Source organism: Rhinolophus hipposideros, assembly GCF_964194185.1.
Source record: "Rhinolophus hipposideros genome assembly, chromosome: 5".
NCBI classification, from domain to species: domain Eukaryota; kingdom Metazoa; phylum Chordata; class Mammalia; order Chiroptera; family Rhinolophidae; genus Rhinolophus; species Rhinolophus hipposideros.
Genome location: NC_138051.1, coordinates 92,217,725 through 92,243,538, shown reverse-complemented (window position 1 = coordinate 92,243,538; position 25,814 = coordinate 92,217,725). Strand labels below are relative to the sequence as shown.

The window sequence follows — 25,814 nt, the reverse complement described above, 5'->3', positions numbered from 1 at the left end:
CAACCCTAAAGAGAGGTTATTTATTGGTAAGCTATTTTTTAATAGGTAATATACACGATGATATAAAATTCAGAAGTGAAAAGGCATACAGTGAAATGCAAGTCTATTCTCCTGTCCCCCAGCTACTCCATTCCCTCATGGAGGCACATACTCGTGTCATTTTATGATGTATGCTTGAAGACATATTTGTGCTTATGATTAGGATTACTGGACTTAAAATTACTTTTACTGTTAAATTACTTAGTATGGACTAATAATTTTTAATATTTATATTGCACACACATTTATCAAATGTTTCCATTTTTGCTAACCTCTAAACTGACCATTCAAATCTCATTACAGTAAAGAATGTATCCTACGGAAAAACTAAGTACAAGCAAAACTGATGAGACCATTCATTGTCAGATTCCACTGTTGCACCATTTTTTTAATGCCAGGGTTCACGTCTGAAAATCTTTAATACAATTCTCTACAGATGATGAATATATACTTAACACATGCCTTCCTGACCTAATTAAATCATAAACATTGTAATGCTTGGTTCTAGAATTGTCATTTTCTACTCTGTGCCGCCAGAGCACTTCATTTACTTCAGTCACTACGTTTAGTCACCTGAGCTACTTTATCATCTCAACCTAATGGTGAGCTCCTCGGAGGACCTGCCCACATCACCTCTGTGCATCCTACACAGTCAACACAAAGAAGTCTTTCCCAAGTTACACGGGAAAAGGCCTGAGTTGTGAACATTTTGTGAGTACTTCGTCTGGAATAGTTTAAAATCCAGAGGATGTGGGGGAAGATCAGAGTTCTTATCAAAAAACGCTAATTTTTTATTCTTCACACCATAATGCCTACAATTTTTACTACAAATTCCCCTTGTACTTTTCAGTAGGTTAAATCCCATTCGTCCAATTATTTACAACTGGAAACATTTTTTACCTTTCAAATTCACAATCTGAGAGAATTTTAACTGCTGTATTTTATCAAAGGCTGCGTCCACATCATCTAATGTAAAGAGTGTAAAATCTTCTGTATTGTGTCGAGACTAAAAGAATAACACAAGTAAAAGGTTAAAAATGATCACTGCATGAGTGTTAAAAATTTTTTTAATTGCTCCAATTACCTGATAAAGATCATACATGAACATCTGTCCCATTTTATAAACAGGAATGGTTGCATAGATGGCACAGTTCAGACCCAACTTTCCGACGGCGTACGGGAGGGCACCGAGATGGAGGGGGTCGGGGTGAGACAATAGCACGGCATCGATCTGGTGAACGTGCCTAGGAGAACGCAAGTGAAATGACTTTCTCAAATCCTGTCTTAAGGATAAAGGCAGGATACTCAAAACTAACTCACCAATCTGAGTCCTCTCAATATTCTGAAGACTACGCTGGGGTAAAAGAGCAAAACTAAGAGCTGAGAAGTATGATACCTATGAATTTCAATTATTACCATCCCTGTCCTGCATAGATATCAAAATTATGGTATCAGTTACACGTATGCAGTGCATAGAAACATTTAAAAAAGAAAAGTAAAAGAAAGCAAAACAGTAGACACCACATTGTAAGCTGATTTCAAGTGGCTACCTTTTATACTATTAAATAGTATAAATAGAACTCAGCTTGGAATTTCAGAAATTAAGGAGATGATATTTAAATGGCCACATATTTATTACAGATTTTTGTCCCAGCTTTTTATCATGACTGACAGCACATTCTTTACAGTAAAACTTCAATTTCAAAGCACATGCTCTCATTGACAAAAGAAATTAGCAAGAAAAACCATTTTTTGCTAAAAGCTCTAAGTTTTTTAAATGTTTAAGTCCTCTTCCCTTCCATAATTAGTACAATACTGCAAACATAACCGAATTTTTCTTTGATGGGTTAGTATCCCTTTGTATCTCATGGTCACTGTTCTGAGCACCAATTCTCCATGTCTAGCATCAAAAGATACAAAAAGTAAGCTAATCTGCTCTGGCTACAGAACTTTCACATGGAAGGCTTTTCCTCTCTTCAAATTCTTATAAACTTCATCTAGCTCTTTTTTAAAATAAGTATGCAAACATTTCTACTGAGATCTATTAGCCAAGTAACAATGTAAGATTTTGCCAAATTTCAAATAACAGCTTATAAGTCAATCAAACTTTACAAGTGAAAACATTCACTCTTTGGCATAAGGAAAACTAAGTCTTCTACTATAAACTAAATTAGAGCCAAAAAAGCAAACACTGTGTAACATGAAAACGGTAGTACAGTGTAGAAAAGAGAAGTTGATTTACTGAAAGTCTAGAAACATTAAAAGTAACTTACTTCCTCAGGGAATCTATAATATCCATAGAAAAGTGCTCATCCCAGCCACAGTCCAATAAAAATCTAAACTCGTCGACTTGGAGAAGATAACAAAGAGCAGACTCTTCTTGAACCCCAGAGAGGGTAGTTAATTTGATTATAGATGTCATTTTTTTGGTCCAATAACAGCAATCCAAAAGGTTCTTTCAAAAGAAATAAAAATATAGTTAAGCATAAAAGTACAGTCTAACATACATAATAGACACATTAAAATTATATCAAACGTCTAAGTGGGCAGAAATTCCATAGACACGGAAAGCAAACATTTTAAAGACCCATTTCCATCACTGCCAAGTTTACAAGCGCAAGCACGATCTTGTTTACAGTCTGTGGCTCCCCACTGGGCTTTGATGGAAAGTAGTGGACTTTGGAGTCAGACAGACCCAGACCTGAATCTGCTCCTCTGTGGTTACAGACAAGCTAATTAACCTTTCCTCACCCATGGATCCCAGTCTATAAAACATGAGGATTAACATATATATATCAAAAGGGTATTGGGATGCCTACTACATATATTTCAAGAAGCCATAACGTGAACACATCTGTTGTGATTTAGGGCCTAGAGCTAGAATTGTGTGCTATTCAACAGATGTTATAAAAATATTCACTAACAAGGTACAGCTCCACAGAAACATTCCAGATCTAAGCTCCTTAAAATAAATGAGCCTTTCCCGGCTAACTATGCAAGTAGGAGAGGTCACTGCACACCTAATGATCTGTCACCGTCCCCCCAAGGCTGTACCAACAAACTAAGGTACACTGTCCCCGTCAGGGGGCTAATCACACTACACCTCCCAGCTTGTTCTCCTCAGCGACAGCCAAACCTCCGAGACTCCTACTTATCCATTATCACCGACGTGGACATCTGCTAGTCGGACACAACCACCTACCTCTTCTCCCTCCCAAGTCCTCCCAGTACACCCTCTGGAACTATGACTATAGTCACCCGTTACTTCAACTTCTCTAGGGGTTCTCTTCACCTGCTTATTTTCAGAGATCTGGCTGTTCTCAAATAATACTGTTTCTCCTGCAGCCTTCTCAAGAGGCTTTTTCTCTTGTACTCCCCGTACCCCAAACGCAGGAAGTATGGGTTCCTTGCTCCTGCTGCTGCTTCCAAGCTATGTCTTCCCCTTCAAATACTCCAGTCCCATTAAAAGGTCATGCCACCCAGTTAGTTCACCATGAGCTTTCCTTCCTTTCTTCTCATTGCTGGCATCCATTCATCTGAGCTCCCTCATTGAGAACTTTCGTTCTGACTCAGTCTTCCTCTCAGTAACTTCTATGTTGACTTTTAGTTCCTTGACTTTCTCAACTCCAGTAATCTTCATTTCACTTCAGCCCCCACCATAGTTTATACTCATCACTACCAGTAAGCGGCACCACTTTCAAAATGTCACCTTCAAGCCTCTCACTCTCACAGCCGGCCACCTCACTTACTCTTGTAGTGTGCTCACTGCAAAAATCCTTTGGCCTCACTGGTATCTCTAAGCCACTGATGACTTTTTCACTACCCTCTGGTCTCCACTCATGTCCTCACTGTGGATCTATGACCCACCATGATTATTTTGCAAACGCTCTCAAGTATCTCGCGACTCTAGTCCTTCTTTGTGCTGGCCTAGCCAAACCCCAACCCTGACTGACTCGTCATTCACTTGTCTGTCTATTCCAGTAGCTGAACGTTGAACGTTGCCGGGGAAGGGTGGGGGAAAAAAATTACACAGCTGTGTTGTTTGCTCTTTAAATTCTTGGCCAAAGAACACAAACAGGCACTAAGTACTACCTATCGGTCCTATTTTTCTTAGTAGGCTGACTTTCCGTGTCTGAGACTATTATTTCACATCTCTTCTCTGCTCAAGCATCATCACCCCTCCCTCCACCCTGCTCTCAGCTGATAATCTCACCTCATTCTTCAATTAGCAAATAAAAGTAGACAGTAGCTCCTCGTTTTCCAAATACGGTATTTCTTAACCTATCAGCACGTACACTCTTGTGTCTCCAGTACATGGAATAAGTAGCCCTGCTCTCATCCAAGGCCAATCCCTGTGTGCTCTGGATCCCTTTCCTGGCAGAGAGACGCTCATCCCCTCTCTCCACTGTATCATCCATGTATCACTGATGTACCATTCCTATTAGCATAGACAGATACTCCCAACTTAAAAGAACCCTCTCGTAATCCTGCAATCCCCTGCAACCACTTCATGATTTCTATGCTCCCCTATCAGAACACATTTCTCAGAATACTTGCCCATCAATGTGTCTCCATTTTCCATTTCACACTACCAAATCTGGCATCTTTCTCCAACATATCACTAGAACTGCTTTCATCAAGGCCACTGACAAACCTCGACATGACTTAAGGCAGTGGACATTTTTCTCTAGCCTCAACTTATTAGAAATTTTATTGTAGCATTCAATAAAATTAATTACTCCATCCTCCTTGAAACTCCTTTTCTGCTTCTGTCAAACCCTCTTCTCGTTTTCCTTATATCTAACTGCTAGTCCTCAATCTCCTTTGTTAATTTCTCTTTCTCTCTTCAAACTTCTAAATGTGGCGGTGCTGTTCAGCAGGACTTCTTTCTTATTTTTCTCTTTAGGTAGTCTCACCCAGTCCTACAGCTTTCAATGTCATTTGGTCTCTGATGGCATCATCCTTGATTCCTTCCTTTACTTTGCTTCCCAGATCCATCTAATCCATCAGTAAATCCTGTATTGTAACCTCCATTATATTTCTCGAATTTCCTTCTATGTCCACTGTGACCAAGATCTCTAACTAGTTTGAACAAGGTGTGATCAAACAATATGGTGAATGTTTAAATTTAAAAAAAAAAAAATGTCTGGGGCGGCCGGTTAGCTCAGTTGATTAGAGTGCGTGCTCTGAACAACAGGGTTACCGGTTCGAATCCCACATGGGCCAGTGAACTGCGCCCTCCACAACTAGACTGAAGGACAAGGACTTGGAGCTGATGGGTCCTGGAGAAACACACTGTTCCCCAATATTCTTCAATAAAGTTTATAAACAAACAAAAAAAAATGTACTGCAGTAAAAGACACCTTGCCATTAATCCTCCTCAAAATTCCCCCCCTCGTTTTGAACACACTTGTCCCATTGATGTTGCCACTGTCTGAAGCAGTTCTGGAAGTTCTCTTTCATGTCTTTAGTTGCCCTGTCATGGCTGCCTCAATGTCATGAATCATTTTGACTTTGGGGAAGAGCCAGAAGTCTCATGGTGCCGGATCCAGTGAATAAGGTGGACGAGGAAATACCATAATGTTATTATTTGACACAAATTGCTGTACCAGAAGTGATGTGTGACACGAAGCACTGTCATGATGGGGTATGATTTATGGCACACTTTAAAACACACCTTCGCTCCACCGTAGCTCACACCCGACTAAACCAAACAAGTTGAAACATGTCACACACTATTACTAAGGTTCGATGCACCGTTTCCCATGTTGAAGACCCCTGCCTTTCTGTTGGATGGCACTCGGCAGCAGCACTCACCATAGTTTTTGGTCACAGCGTGTCATAAAGTTTGTCACACATAGCTTCTGGGACGGCAATTTCTGTCAAACAGAAACATTATGTGTGTCCTCATCCACCTTATCCACCAGATCTGGCACTGTGGGACTTCTGGCTCTTCCCCAAAGTCAAAAGGATTCAGGACATCAAGGCAGCCACGGCAGCACAACTAAAGACACTCACAAAAGACGACTTCCAGAGCTGCTTCAGAAAGTGGCAACAACGATGGGATAAGTGTGTTCAAAGCAAGGGAGGAGTATTTCGAGGGGGATTAATGGCAATGTATCTTTTTTTTTTTTTTTAAAGATTTTATTGGGGAAGGAGAACAGGATTTTATTGGGGAACAGTGTGTACTTCCGGGACTTTTCCAAGTCAAGTTGTTGTCCTTTCAATCTTAGTTGTGGAGGGCGCAGCTCAGCTCTAAGTCCAGTTGCCGTTTCTAGTTGCAGCGGGTGCAGTCCCCCATCCCTTGCGGGAGTCGAACCGGCAACCTTGTGGTTGAGAGCCCAGGCTCCTACCAAAGGAGCATCTGGGAGCTCAGCGGTAGCTCAGTTTAAGGTGCTATGTTCAATCTTAGTTGCAGGGGGCGCAGCCCACCATCCCTTGCAGGAGTCAAGGAGTTGAACCAGCAACCTTGTGGTTGAGAGCCCACTGGCCCATGTGGGAATCGAACCAGCAGCCTTCAGCGTTAGGAGCACGGAGCTCCAACCAGCCGAGCCACGAGGCCGGCTCCAGCAATGTATCTTTTACTATAATTAATTTTTTTTAAATTTAAACATTCACTGTATTTTTTTATCATACCTCACATTTCCCTGCTTCAAATTTAATATTTGAGAGATGTTTTCTGATCACCCTAATGTCCTTCCCCACCTTAGTTACACCCTGTTGACATCATTCTATTTCCCTCAAAAGACTCCGTGCTTTCTATACTTGCTGTTTTTTTATTTACTCACTTTATCCATTCCCTTTTCTCCTTCTAATTCACATACTAGAAGATGGACTCCATGAAAGTAGGGACCTTGTCTATTTGGCCACAGTTATAGTCTGATGCCCCCACAATGCCTCATACCGTGTTTCCCCAAAAATAAGACCAGGTCTTATATTAATTTTTTTCCCCAAAAGACGCATTAGGGCTTATGTTCAGGGGATGTCATCCTGAAGAATCATGCTAGGGCTTTTTTTCCGGTTAGGTCTTATTTTCAGGGAAACACGATACATAGCGGTGGGCAATAAATGCTTCTTAAATGAATGAAGCACACCTAGTATTAAATGAACTTAGTGCCCTTATCATGCCAGTAACAATTTCCCATTTATATGTATCTCCCTCTTGGGAGAAGTCTCTGAGTGCAGGACCGGGCTTGATCTATTTTTGTATCCTTACTGTATTAGCACGTCTTGCGCATAGTGGTTTTTCAAAAAATAGTTGTTGAAACAAGTTAAAATTCAAAATGTATATTGACTTAGCCAGTTCCTATTCGTAAGGTGTGAGAAGTACAAAGATACTAATTCTCTATTTGATGAAAAATGTTGTGGGGACAGAACCCCAGAAAGCAGTTTCCAGGCTCTCGGCCTCACATAGAAAGGTGCTGGCTCAGGTAATAAATGGCCGTCAACTGTGACTGGATGGCCATCAGCTGTGGCTAGTTGGCCGTCAGCTGTAACCAGTGAGCCATTGGCCACTAACATAACTGCCGTGGCTACGCTAGCAGAGGAAATGGGGGCTAGCAAGAGCGGATTGCAGAGAGGTGGATGCTGCCGGTGAGAATATAGTGATATGACTCCCCTACTTATGGCTCTGTGGGTGTTCCTTTTTGGCCTCACCATGTCCTGCGTTCTTATGTGGGGAGTGGGAGCTGAGACTCTGCCTGCCACCCCGCCGGACGCCCCACATGACAAATGGCGCAGCAAGCAGGGTCCCCTGCGTGACAAATTTGTACAAGACTCTGGAAAGGAGCTAAGAAATTCTCCTTGCCAAAAAGCTTCTTGTACCACAATTACTCCCACAGGGGCACTGACGTTTCATAGGCACTTGGTAAATGCAATACCATAGACCCGAGTGCAAGTGGTCTGGACCCACACACTGCACAGCAGAAGGCAATGGTAAACCGTTGCTGCATTTTCTTTTATTTGTATCTTTCCTTTTACCTTAAAAACCCTATAATGAGACTCCAAAGTGAAATACGAGATAATGCCGAAAGATGAGACTCCCAGGTCGGAAAGCACTCAATTATGAGACTCCCAGGTCAGAAAGCACTCAGTTACTGGGGAAAAACAGAAAAGTACAAACAGCACTATTGCTAATGACGCAACAAGACCAAAGCCAAAAGGACAACGAGCAGCCGACAAGCACAAAGGTGAAAGGAAATTACAATGCTACACAACACATAAAATCAGAACATGGAACTTTGTAAGAAGCGTGAACCAAGGGACACTGGAAATTGTAAAGCAAGACATGGAACGTCTCTACATTGCAGTGCTTGGTGTTGGCGAACTAAAATGAACGGAAAAGGGACATTTCCAGTCAAGCAACTACTAAATGTTCTCCTCTTGAAATGACAAACTCAGAAGAAATGGAGTGGCTTTACTACTGAGGCAAGATGTGGCACAGTCCGGGGCTACAATGCAAGGTCTGACCAAATAATATCAATCAGACTTCCAGGAAAACTTAATTAACATAACCCTCATTCACTCTATCCTCCAAATACAAAGGCTGAAGATGATGAAAGCTTTTATGCCAGGATCCAAGAAGAAATTAGTCACACCCCAAAACAAGACATGCTGATAATTTTACATGATTGGAACTCAAAAGTAAGCAATAAATAAAGTAGAATCAAATGTTGTCAAAATTTTGGGCTTGAGGTCAGAAATGAAGCAGGAGGTTGGCTCATGGATTTCTGCGAGGCCAACAAATTGTCCATCACAAACACATGCTTCAAACAACCGAAGAGATGACTTACACATGGGTCTCACCAGATGGCCATACAGAAATCAGATAGACTGTGTAATTGGAAGCAGGAGACGGAGAAGCTGTATTCTCTCTGCTGGCACAAGACCAGGAGCAGATTGTGGTACTGACCACAAACTGTTAATATCAACACGGAGTGAAGCTAAAGAGGAGCACTCCAAGAATCAAAGTGCCAAAACGTAACGTAAATAACATTCCTGCGGGATTTAAAGTCCACGTAAAAAACAGATTTAAACTTTTAAACGTAATTGACCAAGAACCAGAAGAAATGTGAAATGAAACTAGAAAAGTAGAGAAGAATGTGAAAAGACAACCAGAAGTAAAAAGGAAAGAAATATTGGGGTGGATGACAGAAGAAAACTAAAAATGGTTAGAGACAGGCTATAGGCAAAAGTAAAAGGTGACAAAAGCAGGTTAGAATCCTGAACGCAGTTTTGCAACGACTACCACATAAACATAAAGAAAATTACAATAGTCAATGTAAGGAGATAGAAGAGAACAACAAAAAAGGAAAAACAAGGATTGTTACCAGGAGAGAAATAAAAGGGAAATTGAAATCTAGAATAGAAATGCTGAATGAATGACCCGTAAGGAAGCACATTATCTGACCAGGAGAAAATAAAGGGAAGGTAGAAAGAGTACCTGAAAATCTATACAGAAGAGTTATAAAAGAATGACAGACGCCTTGAAGAAGATTCCTATGAGGAAGAACCTGTAATTCTAGAAAGTGAAGTGAAAGCTGCCCTGAAAGTATAGGGAAGAGATAAATCCCCAGAGGTAGATGGGATATCAGTAGAATGATTCCAACCCAGAGACTAAATCTGTCAAAATCCTAACAAGAATATGTCAACAAATATGAAACATTCAACATAAATCCCAATTCTTGAGAAAGGAGATGCAGTAAGCATAGGACTATTGCTCTAATTTCCCACATAAGTGATGCTCAAGGGGGTGCCACACAGGCTTCTACTTTCTACGGAGCAAGACACGCCAGGTGTGCAAGCTGGAGTCAGGAAAGGAAGAGGCACCTGACGTGTGATTGTGAGCATGCGTTAGATACTAAAGTGCTCCGAACACTTTCAGAAGGTTGGTCTAGGTTGTAGAGACTACAGGAAAGCCTTTGCCTGTGTGGACTGTGAAAAGCTATAGGTTGTTTGGAAAGAAACAGACATAACCTGTGTTGTGGACGGGAAGCCACTGTCAGGACAGAATGTGGAGCGTCGGAATGGTTTCCTATAGGTAAAGGTGTCGGACAAGGGTGCCTTTTATCTCCCTTTTTGTTTAATCTGCACACAGAACATGTCATATGAAAAACTGGGCTGGACTCAGAGGAAGGAGAAGTGAAAATTGGTGGAAGAAATATCAGTAACTTAAGATATGCAGATGGTGCCATCTTACTGGCAGAGACGAGCTATGATTTGAAAAGACTTCCGATGCAAGTGAAAGAAGAAAGTGTCAAAGCAGGACTGCATTTGACTATCAAGAAGACAAAAATCATGACTGCAGAAGAAATACACAACTTTAACATAGACAGTGAATATATGGAAACTGTTAAAGATTTTGCTTACCTTGGGTTCAGTCATCCATTCTAATGGAGACTACAGCCAAGAAATCACGAGAAGGCTAAGACTCGGAAGGGCAGCAATGGAAGAATGAGGAAAGATCACCAAGAGCAAAGATGTGTCATCAGAGACCAAGGCTGAGATCACCCACACCCTCATATTCCCAGTTACTTAAGGGGAAGTAACAAAGTTAGATACAAACAGTACCTAACAGCTGTGTTGAGGGTTAGAATTGACACGTTAAGATATTTAAGGAAACTAACAAGGACAGGTGACAGAACAGATGACCCGTGAACTTCTGTGGAGACCTATCTTGTCAAGTATTTTGTAGGTTAGTGCTTTCAGTTACATTATCCTATTTGCTTAAGGCACACATTGTTATTCCCATACTTGCCGGGTACGCAAGCAAAGCTGGACCGTGAAGAAAGCTGACGGGAAAATTGACTCATTTGAAATATGAGGTTGGAGTAGAGCTCTATGGAAACACTTGACAGCCAGAAAGATGAACACATGAGTCCTAGAGCAAATTAAGCCTGAAACATTGCTGGAGGCCAAAATGACAAAACTGAAGCTGTCCTACTTCGCACGTATCATGAGAAGGCAGGGTTCTTTGGAAAACACAATAATGCTGGAAAATAAAACAAAGGGCAGCAGGAAAAGAGGAAGACCAAATATGAGGTGATGAACTCCACAAAAGAAGCCATGGGCAGGAGTCCACAGGAGCTGAGCAAGGCTGTGAGGACAGGACATTGTGGACGTCACCCATTCATTGCCGCCAGGAGTTGGAGCCGACTCAACAGAACATCTCTCACACACACACACACACACACACACACACACACACACGCACACACACACACACACACAGTTATGTAAATGGCCTAAGAGAAACTCTTTTTCTACTCAAATGTACTTTACCTCCCACTTTCTTTACTTACATCATGAATTGAAAATACAAACTATCTTGCAGATATAACTGAATGAGTTCATGTTAAAACGTTTTTGCAGACAGACCCTGATTTCAACAGGTGAAAAGATACTTTAATTACAATTGTTCGTAATATAATACAGCTATATCTTTATTAGACATTCATTACTTACCAATATCTCAGTCGTATATAGGATGAAACGCCTTGAATTCAAAGGCAAAGTTCTTTATAAATCTAAAAAAGAAATAAGAGCGTCTCATGAATGTGGCATAATGATTTATTTCAGTTTTTACGGTGTTTAATTTCTATGTCTTGCCCTAAGATGAACACCATGAGCTTCAAGTAATAATATTAATATACGGTCTTTTTTTAAAAAAGACACTTGTCATAATTTTAGGAAGCTTAAGCATACACAAAACTACAGAGATAAGAAATGAAAGTTATAATAAAAGACAAAAATAAATAATGAATACCAAATTGGTTATAATCAAGGGCCGAAATATGCAGTTTAGGAAATAAAATTTTTAAAATTGTCATTAGCTTGTTATTGAAAATCATAAAAAGAAAAAAAGTAGGATCTTAAATTATTTGTTAAGGATTGAGACAACCTGGGTAGAAAGAGATAAAGAGAAAAGGTGTTCAAAACAATAACACGATCAAAGCCACAAAACAACTTATAGGCCACTAGTGGAAAAACTAGGCTAGCATATGAATAAAAAGGGGCCAGGTAATGAAAGACCTTGCAAATTTTGGACCTAGTTCTCTATAGGCAACAGGGAAACATTTTAAGATCCATTATCAAGATGACACGATACAGGTAATTCTGTATTTTAGGAAAATTGGCTGGTGTGTATGATTGATAAGAAAATACAAAAAGGGGAGGGACTAAAAAGGACAATATTTAGCAGACTACTTCCTTCTTTCAACTTTGCTGTTTCTATTTTGAGATTCAATTTCTTTAGCCCCAAATGTACTTTTATAACTCTATGACATGAATTCATAGTCTTTATTTAAGTAACCAAGGCTTGAAACTCTATATGTTTGAGTTCCTCCTTCTTCTTGAACACTCTATAATCAACGCCTGATTATTTTTCCCTCAGGATGCCCTGCACATATACCATTCCTTCTCCATTCCTACTGCCAGTACCTTAAAGCAAGGCCTCATTACCTTATAGTCGGGTTTCTCTCAGCCTCCAGCCTTTCTCCCCTGCATCTCAACCTAAACATTCCTGCCAGATGAATCTTCAGAGATACCCCTGCCCATATCACCCCGTGCTCAGAAATCTCTGAAGCTTTCTTAGTGCTTCAAAAAAAACCCACAAAATCCTGAAAGTCTTCACTAGCAATGGAGGGCACCAGCAAGCGGCCCTGACATCAACGCTCACCATCACCTCAAGACCCAATTCAAATTCCACCTCCTTACTAATTCCTCTACCGTCAGGCTAGACTACAATAGTCTAATCCAACAAAAATATAATGTTCCTCACCAGAACTCAACTATGTTGGAACTGTAACCTCAGACTTCCAGCTTCCAGAAATTGAGAAATAAATTTCCGTTGTTCATATGCAAAAATATATACCTAAAAATTGCAAGCCCCGAATGTAATTTAAAAATTTTTCCCAGCCACATTGAAAAGTTTTAATGGGTGAAATTACTTTTAATACATTTTACTTAACTAAATATATTCGAAATATTATCATTTCAACATGTAATCATTAAAAAAATGGAGGTATTTTATATTTTTTTTGTACTGTCTTTGAAACTCAGTGTGCATTTCATATTTACAGCACATGTCAATTGGATCTAACCACAATTTCAAGCGCTCAAGGACTATATGTAGCTTCTGGCTACTGCAATAGCACAGGTCTAGACTAAAAGCAATGCTTCGGATGGTGGGGCACTGTGCTCTGCCACTCCTAAAATGCAGGTTGGCACCATTCTATTTTTAGGTACATGTCTTAGGCTGGATTTTAATGGTATCACCAACCATTTAGTCTCCCAGACTAAATATTCTGGAGTCACCCTCTTACCACCAAATTGGCTGCCACCAGTTGAATCCTATTTGACATTTCAGAACTGTCTCTCTGTCATCTTTTTCTATCCTACCTCAATGGAGGTATTCATTGCTTACCTGAATGATTGCAATTTCCGCTCATCTAGTTTTCCTTTTCCAAGTAGATGTTCCCTACAGCTGTCATCCTAAAAAAAAACACAAAGATACTCATGCCCCTCCCTTGGGTATTCACTGGCTTCCTGCTAATGACTGAATAAAATCTAAATTCCTTAGTTGGAAATGAAGGTCCTTCACAAGCTGGTCTTAACCTCCCTCTTGCTTCACCCTTGCACTGCATGCTGAAGCCTATTTATTTTCCCACTCGAAGGACACCAAAACTTCTCAAGTCGCAGCACCCCTGTAACTGCATGCGGGAACGATCTCCCCTGGAGCCCAGCAAATTCCTTTGGACCCTCCGGGACCCAGCTCAAATGTCTATTCCTTAATAAGGCTTTTCTGGTGCCCTCGGGGAATTTTTTATTTTCACCTGGCACCAACGAAGCAGCAAGAGTATTTGCTGAATGGATGCTGAATGCATAAGCGAAGAGTAAAGGCGATCCTCTTTGCATCACCAATAGCAAGCACAGCACTCAACGCAGCACAGATGTGCACCGAAAGAAGGAAATGACCCCTGACTCCATCATACAGTCCGTCAGGGCAACGCTTCTGGCCCGTACTACTGCATCTCCATTACCTATCCCCGTGACTTGCTCTCTCAATAATGGCTGTGCACGTTGCTGACAACTGAGGGGAACCGTGCCAACAATCCAAGAGAAGAGAAAGGAAGCATTCTGAGTGGGCCCTCCAGCTCACTGGGCGCGGAAAGTGTCTTCTGGGTCAGTTACGAGAGCAGCGGTTTCCTAACAGGATCAAAGGGGCTGTAAAATGACACCGTGGAGGATGTGCAATTGGTAAGTCGGGTTCGCCGGGTCACAGGAGGCCAGACTCGCCCGGTTATGGCTGGTCTGGCGTCCAGTTTGCTGCAGAGCATGTAACACGGAGTGATGGTGCCAGCGCCGGGGGACGCTGAGGGCCCAGACACAGTTCCTAAGAGGCGACTGACTAACCAGGAAGCCATACTCTGTCCCCAGTGCTTAGTAGCCTCGTGGTCTCTCAACCCGAGACGACGGGAAAACGCGAGGGAAGAGGCCGAGAAGACGGTAGCCCCGAGACGAAGGAGCCAAAGCTGGCGTCGGAGTAACTCCTCCAGCGCCGAGAGCCTGAACGCGCAGAGGGAACCAGCAAGAAAGGGGAAGAGCACGGGAGTGAGTCGTACGGACTGCCACGGAAGGCTGGGAGCTTTAGGGCCATGGAGAAGTCAGCTCTGTTTCCCTCGCTGAGCATTTCCGCCCAGAACCACCAAGACAGTCTCAACCGAAACCCCGGGGGCACATCCCAGGGAAGACTGGCTCAGACCGGGAGCCAGGTTCTTTCTCCCGGAGGGCCGAGGACGCCCCCTCCCCCAGCCAATGTTTCACTCAATCCTTCCGCCCTCACTTGCCTCGTCTGTCCTCCCCCAACGCCGTCCACTGCCCTTCCCAACCCCTAGTCGAATCCAGGTTCCAGAGCGAGAAAAGCTGACGTTCGCTCAGCAGCAACCGTGACGCTCGGCCGGCAGAAGCCCCACAATGGCGGCCGCCATTTTGAAACTGGAGGCGCACCTCTGAGGCGGGGAAGACCGCGGGCGATACCATCTCTGGGAATGTGGGGACGATGTGGTGGAAAGGAGATGGGACATCCATCAATAATCTTCCGCCCCTGGGGCCGCAATTTTATTTTAAAATAAATTATAACGTGTGAAAGCTAAGATAAATGTGAGAAGAGTGACATGTTAAAAGGGAGGAGAGGTACGGTTTCACTGTGCCACCCCTCTCTTCGAGCGGGCGTGGCGAATGGTGGGTCCCGAGGCCGCGGCTTCCGCCGGCGCCGGAGGCTGGGCTCGCCGCTGCCCTTGGACGAGGGGTCGCTGTTGGCGCGGAGACCGCAGGTGGGTGAGGGGTTCCCGGGCGGCGGAGGCGCCGTGGGACACCGTGGTGCAGGCGGGGGCGGGGCACCTCTAGGAAAGCCGTCGGCGGTGGCGTGCGTATTGGGGTGGGGTGGGCCTGCTCGGGGCCGGAGCGGCCGGCCTCCTGGGGCTTCGGAGAGCAGGCGCCGGGGGAGAAGAAAGGTTACGTGGGGGTTTCCGGTGGATGGCTGGGCTCACGTCTTCTGTCTGGCGGCTTTGAGAAAGGGTTCTGGGAGGTTGTCATAACTGGAAGACGTCTTTAAGAGATCCGCGGGTGACCGCCCCCTGCTGGACCCGAAAGGAAACCTGCCGGGACCGCGCTCCGCGGGCTTCCCGGGCGGGACCGTCTCGGCGTCTCCGGGCCTCGTGCCAGCCTCGCCTTCCTCGCCACTCGGGGCGGAAAGCTGACCGCACTCTCTTCTAAACCTCCGACCCTCTGGAGCCTACCCTTCCACAAAGTGTGCACTTTTAAAAAATGTGGCATTTAAATTGCTGTTCGTTTCTTAGCTGTGTAATGGGATTAGTACACGGTTGCAGACTTGAAGGAGTCCGTTTCTCCGTGCATCCGGCACTCTCTTCTGCAGGTTAAATCGACACTTTTTGATCAATGCATATAAAATGCTGCGGGGACCGATGAGAGCACAGGAATATGTTTTTTAAACGTTTATTTATCTTAAGTGTGTGTTTTCCCAGGACCCATCCGCTCCCAGTCAAGCAGTTGTTTCAACCCAGTTGTGGAGGGCGCGGCTCACAGTGGCCCAGGCGGGGGTCCCACGGGCGACCTTGTTAAGAGCAGCACATTGTAACCAACTGAGCCAACCGGCCGCCCCCTAGAAGTATTTTGTAAATGACTTGCCTCGTCTGTCCTCCGCCAACGCCGGCCACTGCCCTTCCCAACCCCTAGTCGAATCCAATCATCTATGTTTTTCCACCTGAATTCAGAGTCGCTTACAAAAATACTCAGTGGATAAGTTTCTTTTCAGAAGTTAAGTGGGAAAAAAAAAATGGGTTGGAGACGTAATACGTATTAGGAAAAATAAGATAAAGTCAAGAGTGATGTTAATATAAACGTTTACCTCTGGACTTACCGTAAGAGACGGGAAAGCAGAAATAAAATGCTCGGATCAAGGAGCCAGACTGCCTGACTGCGAATCCCCCGCGCTGCCCCTTCACTGCGTTTGTGACCTTAGGCAAGCTGATGGTTCCCGAATTCCCGAAAAAAATGTCCACTGCATGGGGGGCATCTTATTGGTTAACACTTGTGTAGTACAGTGAGTATTACGTAAGTTGGTGATTAGGAGAAGCATTAACAACAGTGCTTTACAGAGTGTGCTGTAAGAGTCAGCCCTTTCTAGACGTAGGCAAAAAAAAAATAAAAATTGATCACTTATGTGATTCCATGAATCCATAAGATAAAAACCAATTATTTTATTGGTTTGTTTTTCAGAAATATCAGCTATGTATTTCTGTGGCAACATTTTTCTTGAGAGTCTTCGTATAAAGAAGACACTAATATGTACCGTGCCCTCAGGGGCAGCCATGTGGATGTCACTCTTGATCCAAACCTAGGCTTGTCTCATTGGAACCTGTCCCCTTTGCCCATCCCTTATGCTCGTGGTGGTCCCATGACCAAGAGTCAGAAAACCTGTCCATACTCCCCCTTCTATCCATTCTCCAGGGAATCATTCGAGCGCAGTTCTTATGTCCATAAACCTTCATCCGCCCTGGTCATCTACTTGGAGTAAAATATATAGGACAAATTTGTACGCAGTGCCACTGTTCCCAAAGTCCATTAAATAATAGATTGTACAAATGTAATATGAAATGCCTCTGGGACTAAGATTTGTCATTTACCACTTGGGGATGGAATCAGGCTTCCTTCATGGTGGTTGAGTCCAACTCTGGATTCTGAATGTACAGAATCCCTTTATCTGTCAGTCCCACTATCTTTTCCTGTAGTCTCTATAAGACCTTTACGCAGCTAGAGCCTCAGGGACATGTCTTATCTCTTTTGCTTGGAGTAGAACCAGACAAAATTAGCTTCTGGCCCTGTTGGTAGAATACCAATAAGGAATGACTTACAGCTTACTGGTGGCCCTGGACCTATTTAAAACAATTTTGCGCTGAGCGCATGTACTTTTTTGTTGTTGGTCAAATACAAACAGTATCTAACAGTTGTGTTTAAGGTTAGAATTGACAGGTTGAGAAATATAGGGAAACTAATAAGGACAGGTGACAGAATAGCTGACCCGTGGACTTCTGCAGAGACCTATATTCTCTAGTATTTTGCAGTGTAGTGCTCTCAGTTACATTATCCTAAAGGCACGCATTGTTATTCCCATACTTGACTGGTTTAAATTTATAAAACAAGTAAGAGGCTAACTTCGTGGGGATTGGTCAGAATCACAAAAAGTACCTAAATGTTTATCAAAAAGTACTTAAGGATCTAAATGCAAATAATGCTAAGAGAACCACCATCTTCTAGGAAGTAAGGTAGATTAGTTACATTTTCATTTTTATGTCCAAGATTTACTTGCAGCAAAGCGTCTGAGGAGTTCTTTCAACTATACAGATTTTTCCAGCCCCACTGGAGGTAGGGCCAAGGAGTCCCTATTTTGAAAAAGACTCCCCAGGCGATTTTCATATGTAGTCAAGTTTGAGAATTCCAGCTATAGACCATAGACTGAAACTTAAAACTAATTGATGACTAAATTGTAAGTTACATATTTTAAACATCTTATTTACATCATCATTTTCTAGATCAATGATATTCAGACTGGAACCTGCTGTGTGTAATATTACACTTTATGAAAGACAATATGTAGTAGAGGCATATCTCGTTTTATTTTACTGTACTTCGTTTTATTGTGCTTCACAGATGGTTGCATTTTGTTTACTAATTAAAGGCTAGACCTTCCACCAGCAAACAGATTATGACTCACTTTACTGGGACACTTGCTTTATTGGGTGGTCTGGAATCCAACCCGCAATATTGCTGAGGTATGCCTGCAATTTTTAAGTTCATGGCCATTTCCTAACCCAGGGCTTTTTGATAGTGAGTGAGTGGTTCAAGTTTGAGGAATAAAGAATTAGACTGTGTCAGTGTGAGAACCAGTGCCTTGGAAGGAGAGGCAGGAATCTGGTCTCCATAATCCTAGCGCAGTTTAGTGCTGAGCGCTTTTGTTGGCAGTAACGTACTAATACCCTGCTGCATAAGGACATTTTGGTCAGTGACGGACCGCTTATAGGATGGTGGTCCCTGAAGATTGTAATGGGGCTGAATAACCTGTAAGAAATGGAAAGATGTGTGTTTTAGCAGGAAATTTCTTTTCTCTGATGGAAGCAAAATCTGTACAGCAGTGTCATCATGCCCTGGGCCTTCACACTCACTCCCCACTCACTCACTGCCTCACCAGGACCACTTCCAGTCCTGCAGGCTCCATTCCCAGTAAGTGCCCTCCACAGGTGTCCCCTGTTTTCTCTTCTACACTGTATCTTTACCTTTCCTATGTTTAGTTGCACAGATACTATTGTAGTACAGCTGCCTACAGTATTCAGTACAGTAACCTGCTGTCCAGGTTTGTAGCCCAGGAGCAATAGGTTACACCATAGAGCCTAGGTGAGCAGTAGACGGTAATCTGGGTTTGTGTGAGGGCCTCTGGGATGTTCGCACGATGACGAAATCACACGTTGTATTCCTCAGAAGGAATCCCCATCATATGACCTTATTCTCTTTCTGGGGTTTCGTCATAAGTCTACATGATTTACTCATTTTAGACTCTTTCTGGGGTTTCATCATAAGTGCTCAGCTATTCTATGTGATTTACTAATTTTAGACTCTGGGTTTACGTCATAAGTCTTCTCAGCCATTCTAAATGATTTACTTGTTTTAGATTCATGTGTGTAAGGTATATTTTGATTTTACCTTTAGGTGCAAAATTTTACAGAAAATTAGCAATTCAACTATGTTTTTATGAATTAGTGCAAATTTATTTACCATATGATGACTTCTGATTCTTCTATTCTTCCTCTGGCTTTTGGAAACTCTTAGAGCTTAAAAGCTCTTTAGTACCATAAACACCAATTTGGGGAGCGGTCTCTTAAAGAGGCATTGTGTTGTAATAGAAAGCACCCAGAGCTTTGAAGCCAACCTGAGTTTGAATTCCAGCTCTGCACTTAATACCTATGATATTTGGGGTAAGCTGCTTTCTTATGTATAATGAGGATAATAACATGTTACATATAGGATTAGGACATGGTACCTAGTAGTCATTCTATAAAAGTAAGTTCCCTTCTCTCCACATCTTTTGTAGAGTCATTTAATTGACATTCAGATCTACTGTAACATTATTGAATATGGTTTTTGTTTAAAGTGTCTCTCATTAGCTTTAAGTTCCTTTCCAAAATTAGTTTTCGGTTTTGCATAGTGGCAGTATCATACAACCAATGAGATTTAGCGAAAACAAGATTACTGCTAATTGAAAAATTAGTTGTCAGTAATTAATAGCTTTAGCTAAAGAATTCTGCTTCTGGCAAAACAGTAGTATTCTATATTTGTTTTAGCATTGTGAGGGTTTTAAAAATGTTTTATACGTGAAAGTTTTAAGTCAATAGTAGGTGAGTATAAATACTCAGCTTTTGCAGGTAGAATTTTTTTATACTCTCTCCATTTCTCTGCATTATATCATATCAGATCACTGATGGAACTAGGAAAAAAGTTAGTAAATTGACGTTAGTGCACTGTAATTTTTATACTAATTGTCACCTATATAGTCTTTATCAAGTAAATGTATGTAGTATACCACATTCGGATGCCAAGCAAATTTAAAGAGGCTTATGCTTTTAAAATCTATTCCTATATTCAGGGCTACCTTCCTGTTTCAGATGCAATTTAAAAGATATATCAAAGGCAGTCATATTTCTGACAATCTTTTTCTTTTTTTTTTTTAAAGCATTCATCATGAACGTAATTCAGATTGTACGTGACCACTGGGTACATATACTTGTCCCTATGGGATTTGTCATTGGATGTTATCTAGACAGAAGGAATGATGAAAAGCTAACTGCCTTCCGGAACAAGAGTTTGTTATTTAAAAGGTTAGTTTGGGTACTTTTTAAATCAAATATTAGCCAGCTTTTGGAAGTATTCTTAATATCATATATGCCAAAAAGAAACAAAAAGGGTAATTCCCTCCCCCCAGAGGACTTAGATTTAAGTGATATTATTTTGTACTCTTGTTTGTTGTTTAATTCTTGCATAAAACTGTATGATTACACTTGGAATGTAAACAAGTCTTCAGTTTATGAACAGTCTATTACAGATCTGTGAAAATCCTCCCCCGCCTTTTTTTTAAAACTCAGGGTACATTTTAACATAGAAACAATGTTTTAAAGCAGCTCACCAAATCATACTCTATGCAGCTTTCATGTACATTATCATATACTGTCGCTCTTAAGCCACGGTGTAGCTGAAATAACTGGCACTACCAGTGGCTTGGTGCTGTGTTCTCAACTGGTAGCTGCCAGGTCCCACTGTGTCTCTGGCAATGGCTCCTCTGGCAGCAAAGTTGGAGTTGTTAGCAGGGCAGGGTGTCTGCCACTGGGTGTGCAGCTGGGTAGGAGGAGGCTCAAGGAACAAGGGAACTGAGCAGAAGCCACAGTCAGTGTAGAGGAGGTTCCCAGTCAAGGATTTCCAGAAAGATAAAATGAGCTGGAAAGGGTCTAGAAAACATTAAATGAACTTGAGAGGATAATAGCTTTCATATGAAGATAGACTAAGAAATGATTTGAAAAGATGGTAAGAGTTTAAAATCATGAGAGAATAGAATGAATATGTTGAATCTAACAAAGTTTTTTTAGTGGATCAATTTAATAGAATATAAAATATTGAATTCATATTTTTTGACTTTACCTTTTATACCCTCATAAAAGTTTTATTTATACTTTTTCCTTTCCTTCCTTTTTTCTTTCCACACAGGGAATTGAGACCCAATGAAGAAGTCACCTGGAAGTAAAGGCTGTGGCTGAATTACAGAATGTTCACATTTTTAAAATTAAGAGAGAAATAAAAACACATTATTTAATTTGGAGTCTCATTCTTTTAATGCTGGAGTAATCTTTCATATTTCAAGTAACAGGCACACTAGCTTTGAAAATAATTATTGAGTGCCTGATTGTGTACACTGATTAAATTTACAATTAGCGTTTAATTTTCTGTTACTCATTTTGATTACAGTACTAATAACTCACATAGCCAATTTTTTCCTCAGATATTTCAGAAATTTTTCTTTCAAACCATGTGCTTCAGAGAAGCTTTAAAAGGATTATACTAAGATTTTATTTGCTAAAAATCACACAGCTGAAAGTTGTAGTGACCTTGGGTTTGGCATTTCTTAAATATAATGCATAAAGCATGAGCTAGTTTTAAAGATCAAGAAATTGTACTTTACTGAAATTAAAAACTTTTGCTCTTCAAAAAACAGTTAAAATGAAAATGCAGCTACAGACTGGGAGAAAAATATTTGCAAAACACAGCCAAAACAAAGAAGTTACATCTATAATATGCAAAGAACTTAAGAAGACAACCCAATGTTTAAAATAAGCAAAAGATTTTAACACACTTTAAAATAGATTTGAGGGTAGAAAGGAAGCACGTGAAAAGATGCTCAACAGCAGCAGTCACCAGGGAAATGCAAATTAAAAACAGACACCACCACTACACACCTACTTATTAAAATGCTTAAAATTAGAGACTGGTCTTACCAAGTGTTGGCAAGAATGTAGAGCTACTGGAACTCCCACTCACTTGCTGGCAGGAATGGAAAACGTAGCTGCCAGGAGGAGTTGTACCAATTTGGAAATCAGTTTAGCAGTTGCAAGTTAAACACAACTATCATATGACCCAGCCATTCCACTCTGAGATATCACCCAAGAGAAATGAAAGCATCCGTTCACACACACTCTCGTGAATGTTCATAACAGCTTTATTTGTAATACACCAAAAGTTAGAGATAACCACAATGTCCATCCAAAAATGAATGGATAAATGTGATAAATCCATGTAATTGAGTACTACTCAGCAATAAAAAGAAATCTATTGATACAACAGATGAATTTCAGATTAATTATACTGAATGAAAGAAGAGACAAAAAGAACACACTGATTCCATTTATATAAAATGTTATAAACTGCAAGCTAGTAACACAACAGTCATTGCCTGGGGAACCAGGGTGCAGAAAGATCAGAGGGAAGAATTACAAAGGGGCATGTGGAAACTTGGGTATAGTATGTTCATTTTCTTGATTGTGGTGATGGTTTCATGCGTGTATACATATGTCTTCATATTCGACTACCTCTCTTAGGAAACGTTTTAGGTGAGATTGAGTTCAGAAGTAAAATTACAATGAAATAATATTCCCTAATAATCACTGATTCTTGTCAGAACTCGGGACGTAAGCCAACACCCATTACAAGTTTTAAAATGTCACGTTTACAATTCTGTTAAACTATTTGGTTTTGGGTAACAAAATTAATATGTTTAAAAGGTATAGTGTTCAAGAAGCTAGAAATATCTTGATACAATCTCACTTGTTAACAAAATTACAGTGAAGTGGATTGAGAAAAGCTGATTGTCCGAGGGGACATAGAAAGTATGGAAGTGCAACTATTCCATCTACCTCGTCTCCAGGAACTCTTTCCTGATTGGCTCAGTAACCTCTCCTACTGAATTATTGTAATACTTTTTTGTGCCAATCAGTCAGAAAGAATTCATGCATTTATTCACTGTTCTGTACCACCACTTTATATGAAGACTTCTCTGACCCTCAAAAGTTGAGTCTGGTAGTGTATAAAGTAATCGCAGTATGATGTAATCAATGCTTGAATATAGGCATGTGCAAAGTACTGTGGTGGCACAAAGGACTTTTCATCAGAGGACTTTCTGGAAGTCAAGGGAAACAGCTGGTGTGACTGGATCAAAGGGAATTCTGGGAGATAAAGCCAGACAAGTGGTGGTGGGTCCCGATCGTAGAACTTTTTAAGCCAGCAATGGGAAGGCACTGAAGGATTTTAAATAGAGTAAGATTTGTGTCATTATTTAAAGATCCCTCCCAATATAAGTTCCATGAAGATGGGACTGTTTGTCTCTTTCACGGGTGTAATCCAGTGCCTGATAACATAGTAGTACTCATTTTGTTAAACGAAAGGAAAACAGATTTGTGTTTTTGAGAGATCACTGACAGCACTATGAATCGAACATACTGAGACGAATCAGAAGAATAACTCAGAGATCCTCAAACAACTACACGAAACCAAGGCAGCTTGAGCTAAGCAGTAACAATGAAAAAGGGAGAGAGAGGAGTGAATATATAGCATTTGAGGTCAAACTGGGACAAAGGGTGAGGTAGAAGAGGTGGGGGAAAAAAATGAAGAATGGTTCCCAGACGCTTGGCTTCATCAATTCATCTGAAAGGCATCATCAACTACTAGATATATGAAGTCAAATAAGACATGAGCCCGGCCATCAAGACATTTGTAGGGTAGTGGAGATGCATGATTAAACCAAGTATTATGATGCTGTGTAAAAGGCACCATGTATGACAGAAGCACATACAGGAGCTCATAAGAGGGACAGGGACTTCTAGATTAGTTGGAGAGCAGGGAATGCTTTCTGGGGAGTATGATCATTAGGTTTTGAAGGACGATATGTGTTATCTTGCAAAGTGAAGTGTTGACTATCGAATGGAGTTATTAAAATAGGAAATGCAACAAAATCTAATACCCAAATCATACAGAGATTTGGCTTCAGAGATAAAGCCAAAACCAGAACCTGCATTCTGACTCCCAGGCATTGATCTTTTCACTTTATTCTTGCTATTAATCATATGCTCAGTAGGTCTAGAAGGCCTAATGCGATGACTAGTATTAATTCAACATTACTAAATACTGTCAGGCTCTGTTCTAGATGATAAGGATTTAACAGTGAACACAACAGTAAGGCCCTCTAGCTAGCGTATATCCTAGTAAGCAATGAATTGCTGTAAAAAGTTGAATCATGTTCCTCCAAAATTCAAATCCACCCAGAACCAAAGACCTTATTTGGAAATAGGGTCTTTACCAATGTAATTGAAGAGCTCAACATGAAATCACCCTGGATTAAGGTGGGATCTAAATCCAGTCACTGGTACCTTGTAAGAGGACATGGAGAGACACAAAAGGAAGAAGGCCATGTGAAGACACTGGCAGAGATTGGAGTTATGTGGCCACAAGTTAATTAATGCCAGGAAACACCAGAGCTAGAAGAATAAGGAAGGATTCCCCCTAGAGACTTCAGAGCTGACACCTTGGGTTCAGACATCTGGCATCAAGAATAGAAAGAGAATAAACTTCTGTTGTTTTAAGCCACCGAGTTGGTGGTAATTTGCTACAGCAGCCCTAGGAAATGAATACAATCACATACTTTTTCTGAATAATACATTAATAATATAGCTCAAAAATCAAGAATAAAACTGTAGTGAAAAGTCTCCCTCCCACCCGTATCCTATTTAGCTAGTTCCTTTTTCATCTCAAACACATAACCTCTAGGATTCCTGTACATTTCTTCTAGAGATGTTTCTATATAAATACATGTTTCTCTACATGGACACATACTCTCTTTAGAAAAAAAAATCAGAAAAACTTTCGCGTATTTTTTCACTTCATGAGACCATGATGTGTTTCCCCAGTTAGGCAACAAGTCCTTAAGAACACAGACTATTTCCCCAATACAGTACAGGACAGCAGACCCCACAGAGACATTCAATAAGTGGTCACCGAATCCTCCCGAGCACCTGGTCCTCACTAGCAGTCTCCATTCCCTTACCTCCTGGTGCCCCCTCTGTTACTCTGAACCTGCACTCTCCGAAGTCACCAGTGGTCTCCATAGCAACAAAATTTAGTGGGCCCTTGTCCTTACCTTGCTGAACCTCTGCTTGGCAGCAAGTGACACTGGCTGCTCTATGAAACATTTCCTTCCTAGGGCTTCCATGATATTACACTCTTCTGCTTTTCCTCCCTTTTCCTGGACTAGTCCTCCACTCTCAGGGCTGTGCTCCAGATACTCTTCTCAATCTCTTCCTTTTCCCCCTAGATGATTTTATTCACTCCTGTGGTTTCAGTTGCCTTTTCAATGTCAACAACTCCCAGTTGTACAACCAAACCAACCTCCTGAACTCCAGATGAACATTTGTCTCTGTGTGTGTGTGTGTGTGTGTGTAAAATCTCCACCCATTGCTCAACATAGTTACTTACCCTACTTTCAAGGTGCAAGACCTGCTCCTGTTCTATTTCTTTAGCTTCCTCAAAGCCCTTTCCCCATTCTTTACTGGATTTTTCACCTACATGAATTGATGCTTTCTCTTCAGGGCCAGAACACATACACTAGTAAC

General features: G+C 41.4%; 2 protein-coding genes across 2 annotated transcripts in view; one reads left to right on the top strand and one right to left on the bottom strand.

Annotated features, from left to right (window-relative positions):
* Positions 1-15,049, bottom strand: part of CPSF2 (cleavage and polyadenylation specific factor 2) — a 36,977-nt gene extending 21,928 nt beyond the window's left edge. The window contains exons 1-6 of the mRNA XM_081049624.1: positions 14,886-15,049; positions 13,463-13,530; positions 11,503-11,564; positions 2,313-2,494; positions 1,124-1,283; positions 940-1,045 (exon numbers count right to left, since the gene is read on the bottom strand). Of these exons, the coding sequence (XP_080905750.1) occupies positions 940-1,045; positions 1,124-1,283; positions 2,313-2,461 (415 nt within the window). The 5' untranslated portion in view covers positions 2,462-2,494; positions 11,503-11,564; positions 13,463-13,530; positions 14,886-15,049. The remainder of the gene's footprint in view (positions 1-939; positions 1,046-1,123; positions 1,284-2,312; positions 2,495-11,502; positions 11,565-13,462; positions 13,531-14,885) is intronic.
* A 244-nt stretch (positions 15,050-15,293) lies between these two features.
* On the top strand, positions 15,294-21,472 carry NDUFB1 (NADH:ubiquinone oxidoreductase subunit B1). The gene is made up of 3 exons (XM_081047991.1): positions 15,294-15,371; positions 20,342-20,486; positions 21,367-21,472. The coding sequence occupies exons 2-3, from the start codon at positions 20,350-20,352 to the stop codon at positions 21,401-21,403; spliced, it is 174 nt and encodes a 57-aa protein (XP_080904117.1). The 5' UTR covers positions 15,294-15,371; positions 20,342-20,349; the 3' UTR covers positions 21,404-21,472.
* Positions 21,473-25,814: the final 4,342 nt, after the last annotated feature.

Excerpts from the sequence above, each read along its gene's own strand:
- NDUFB1 (XM_081047991.1), top strand. The coding sequence starts at position 20,350 with ATGAACGTAATTCAGATTGTACGTGACCACTGGGTACATATACTTGTC. Across the intron at positions 20,487-21,366 it reads AAGAGTTTGTTATTTAAAAG|GGAATTGAGACCCAATGAAG; the intron begins GTTAGTTTGGGT and ends CTTTCCACACAG.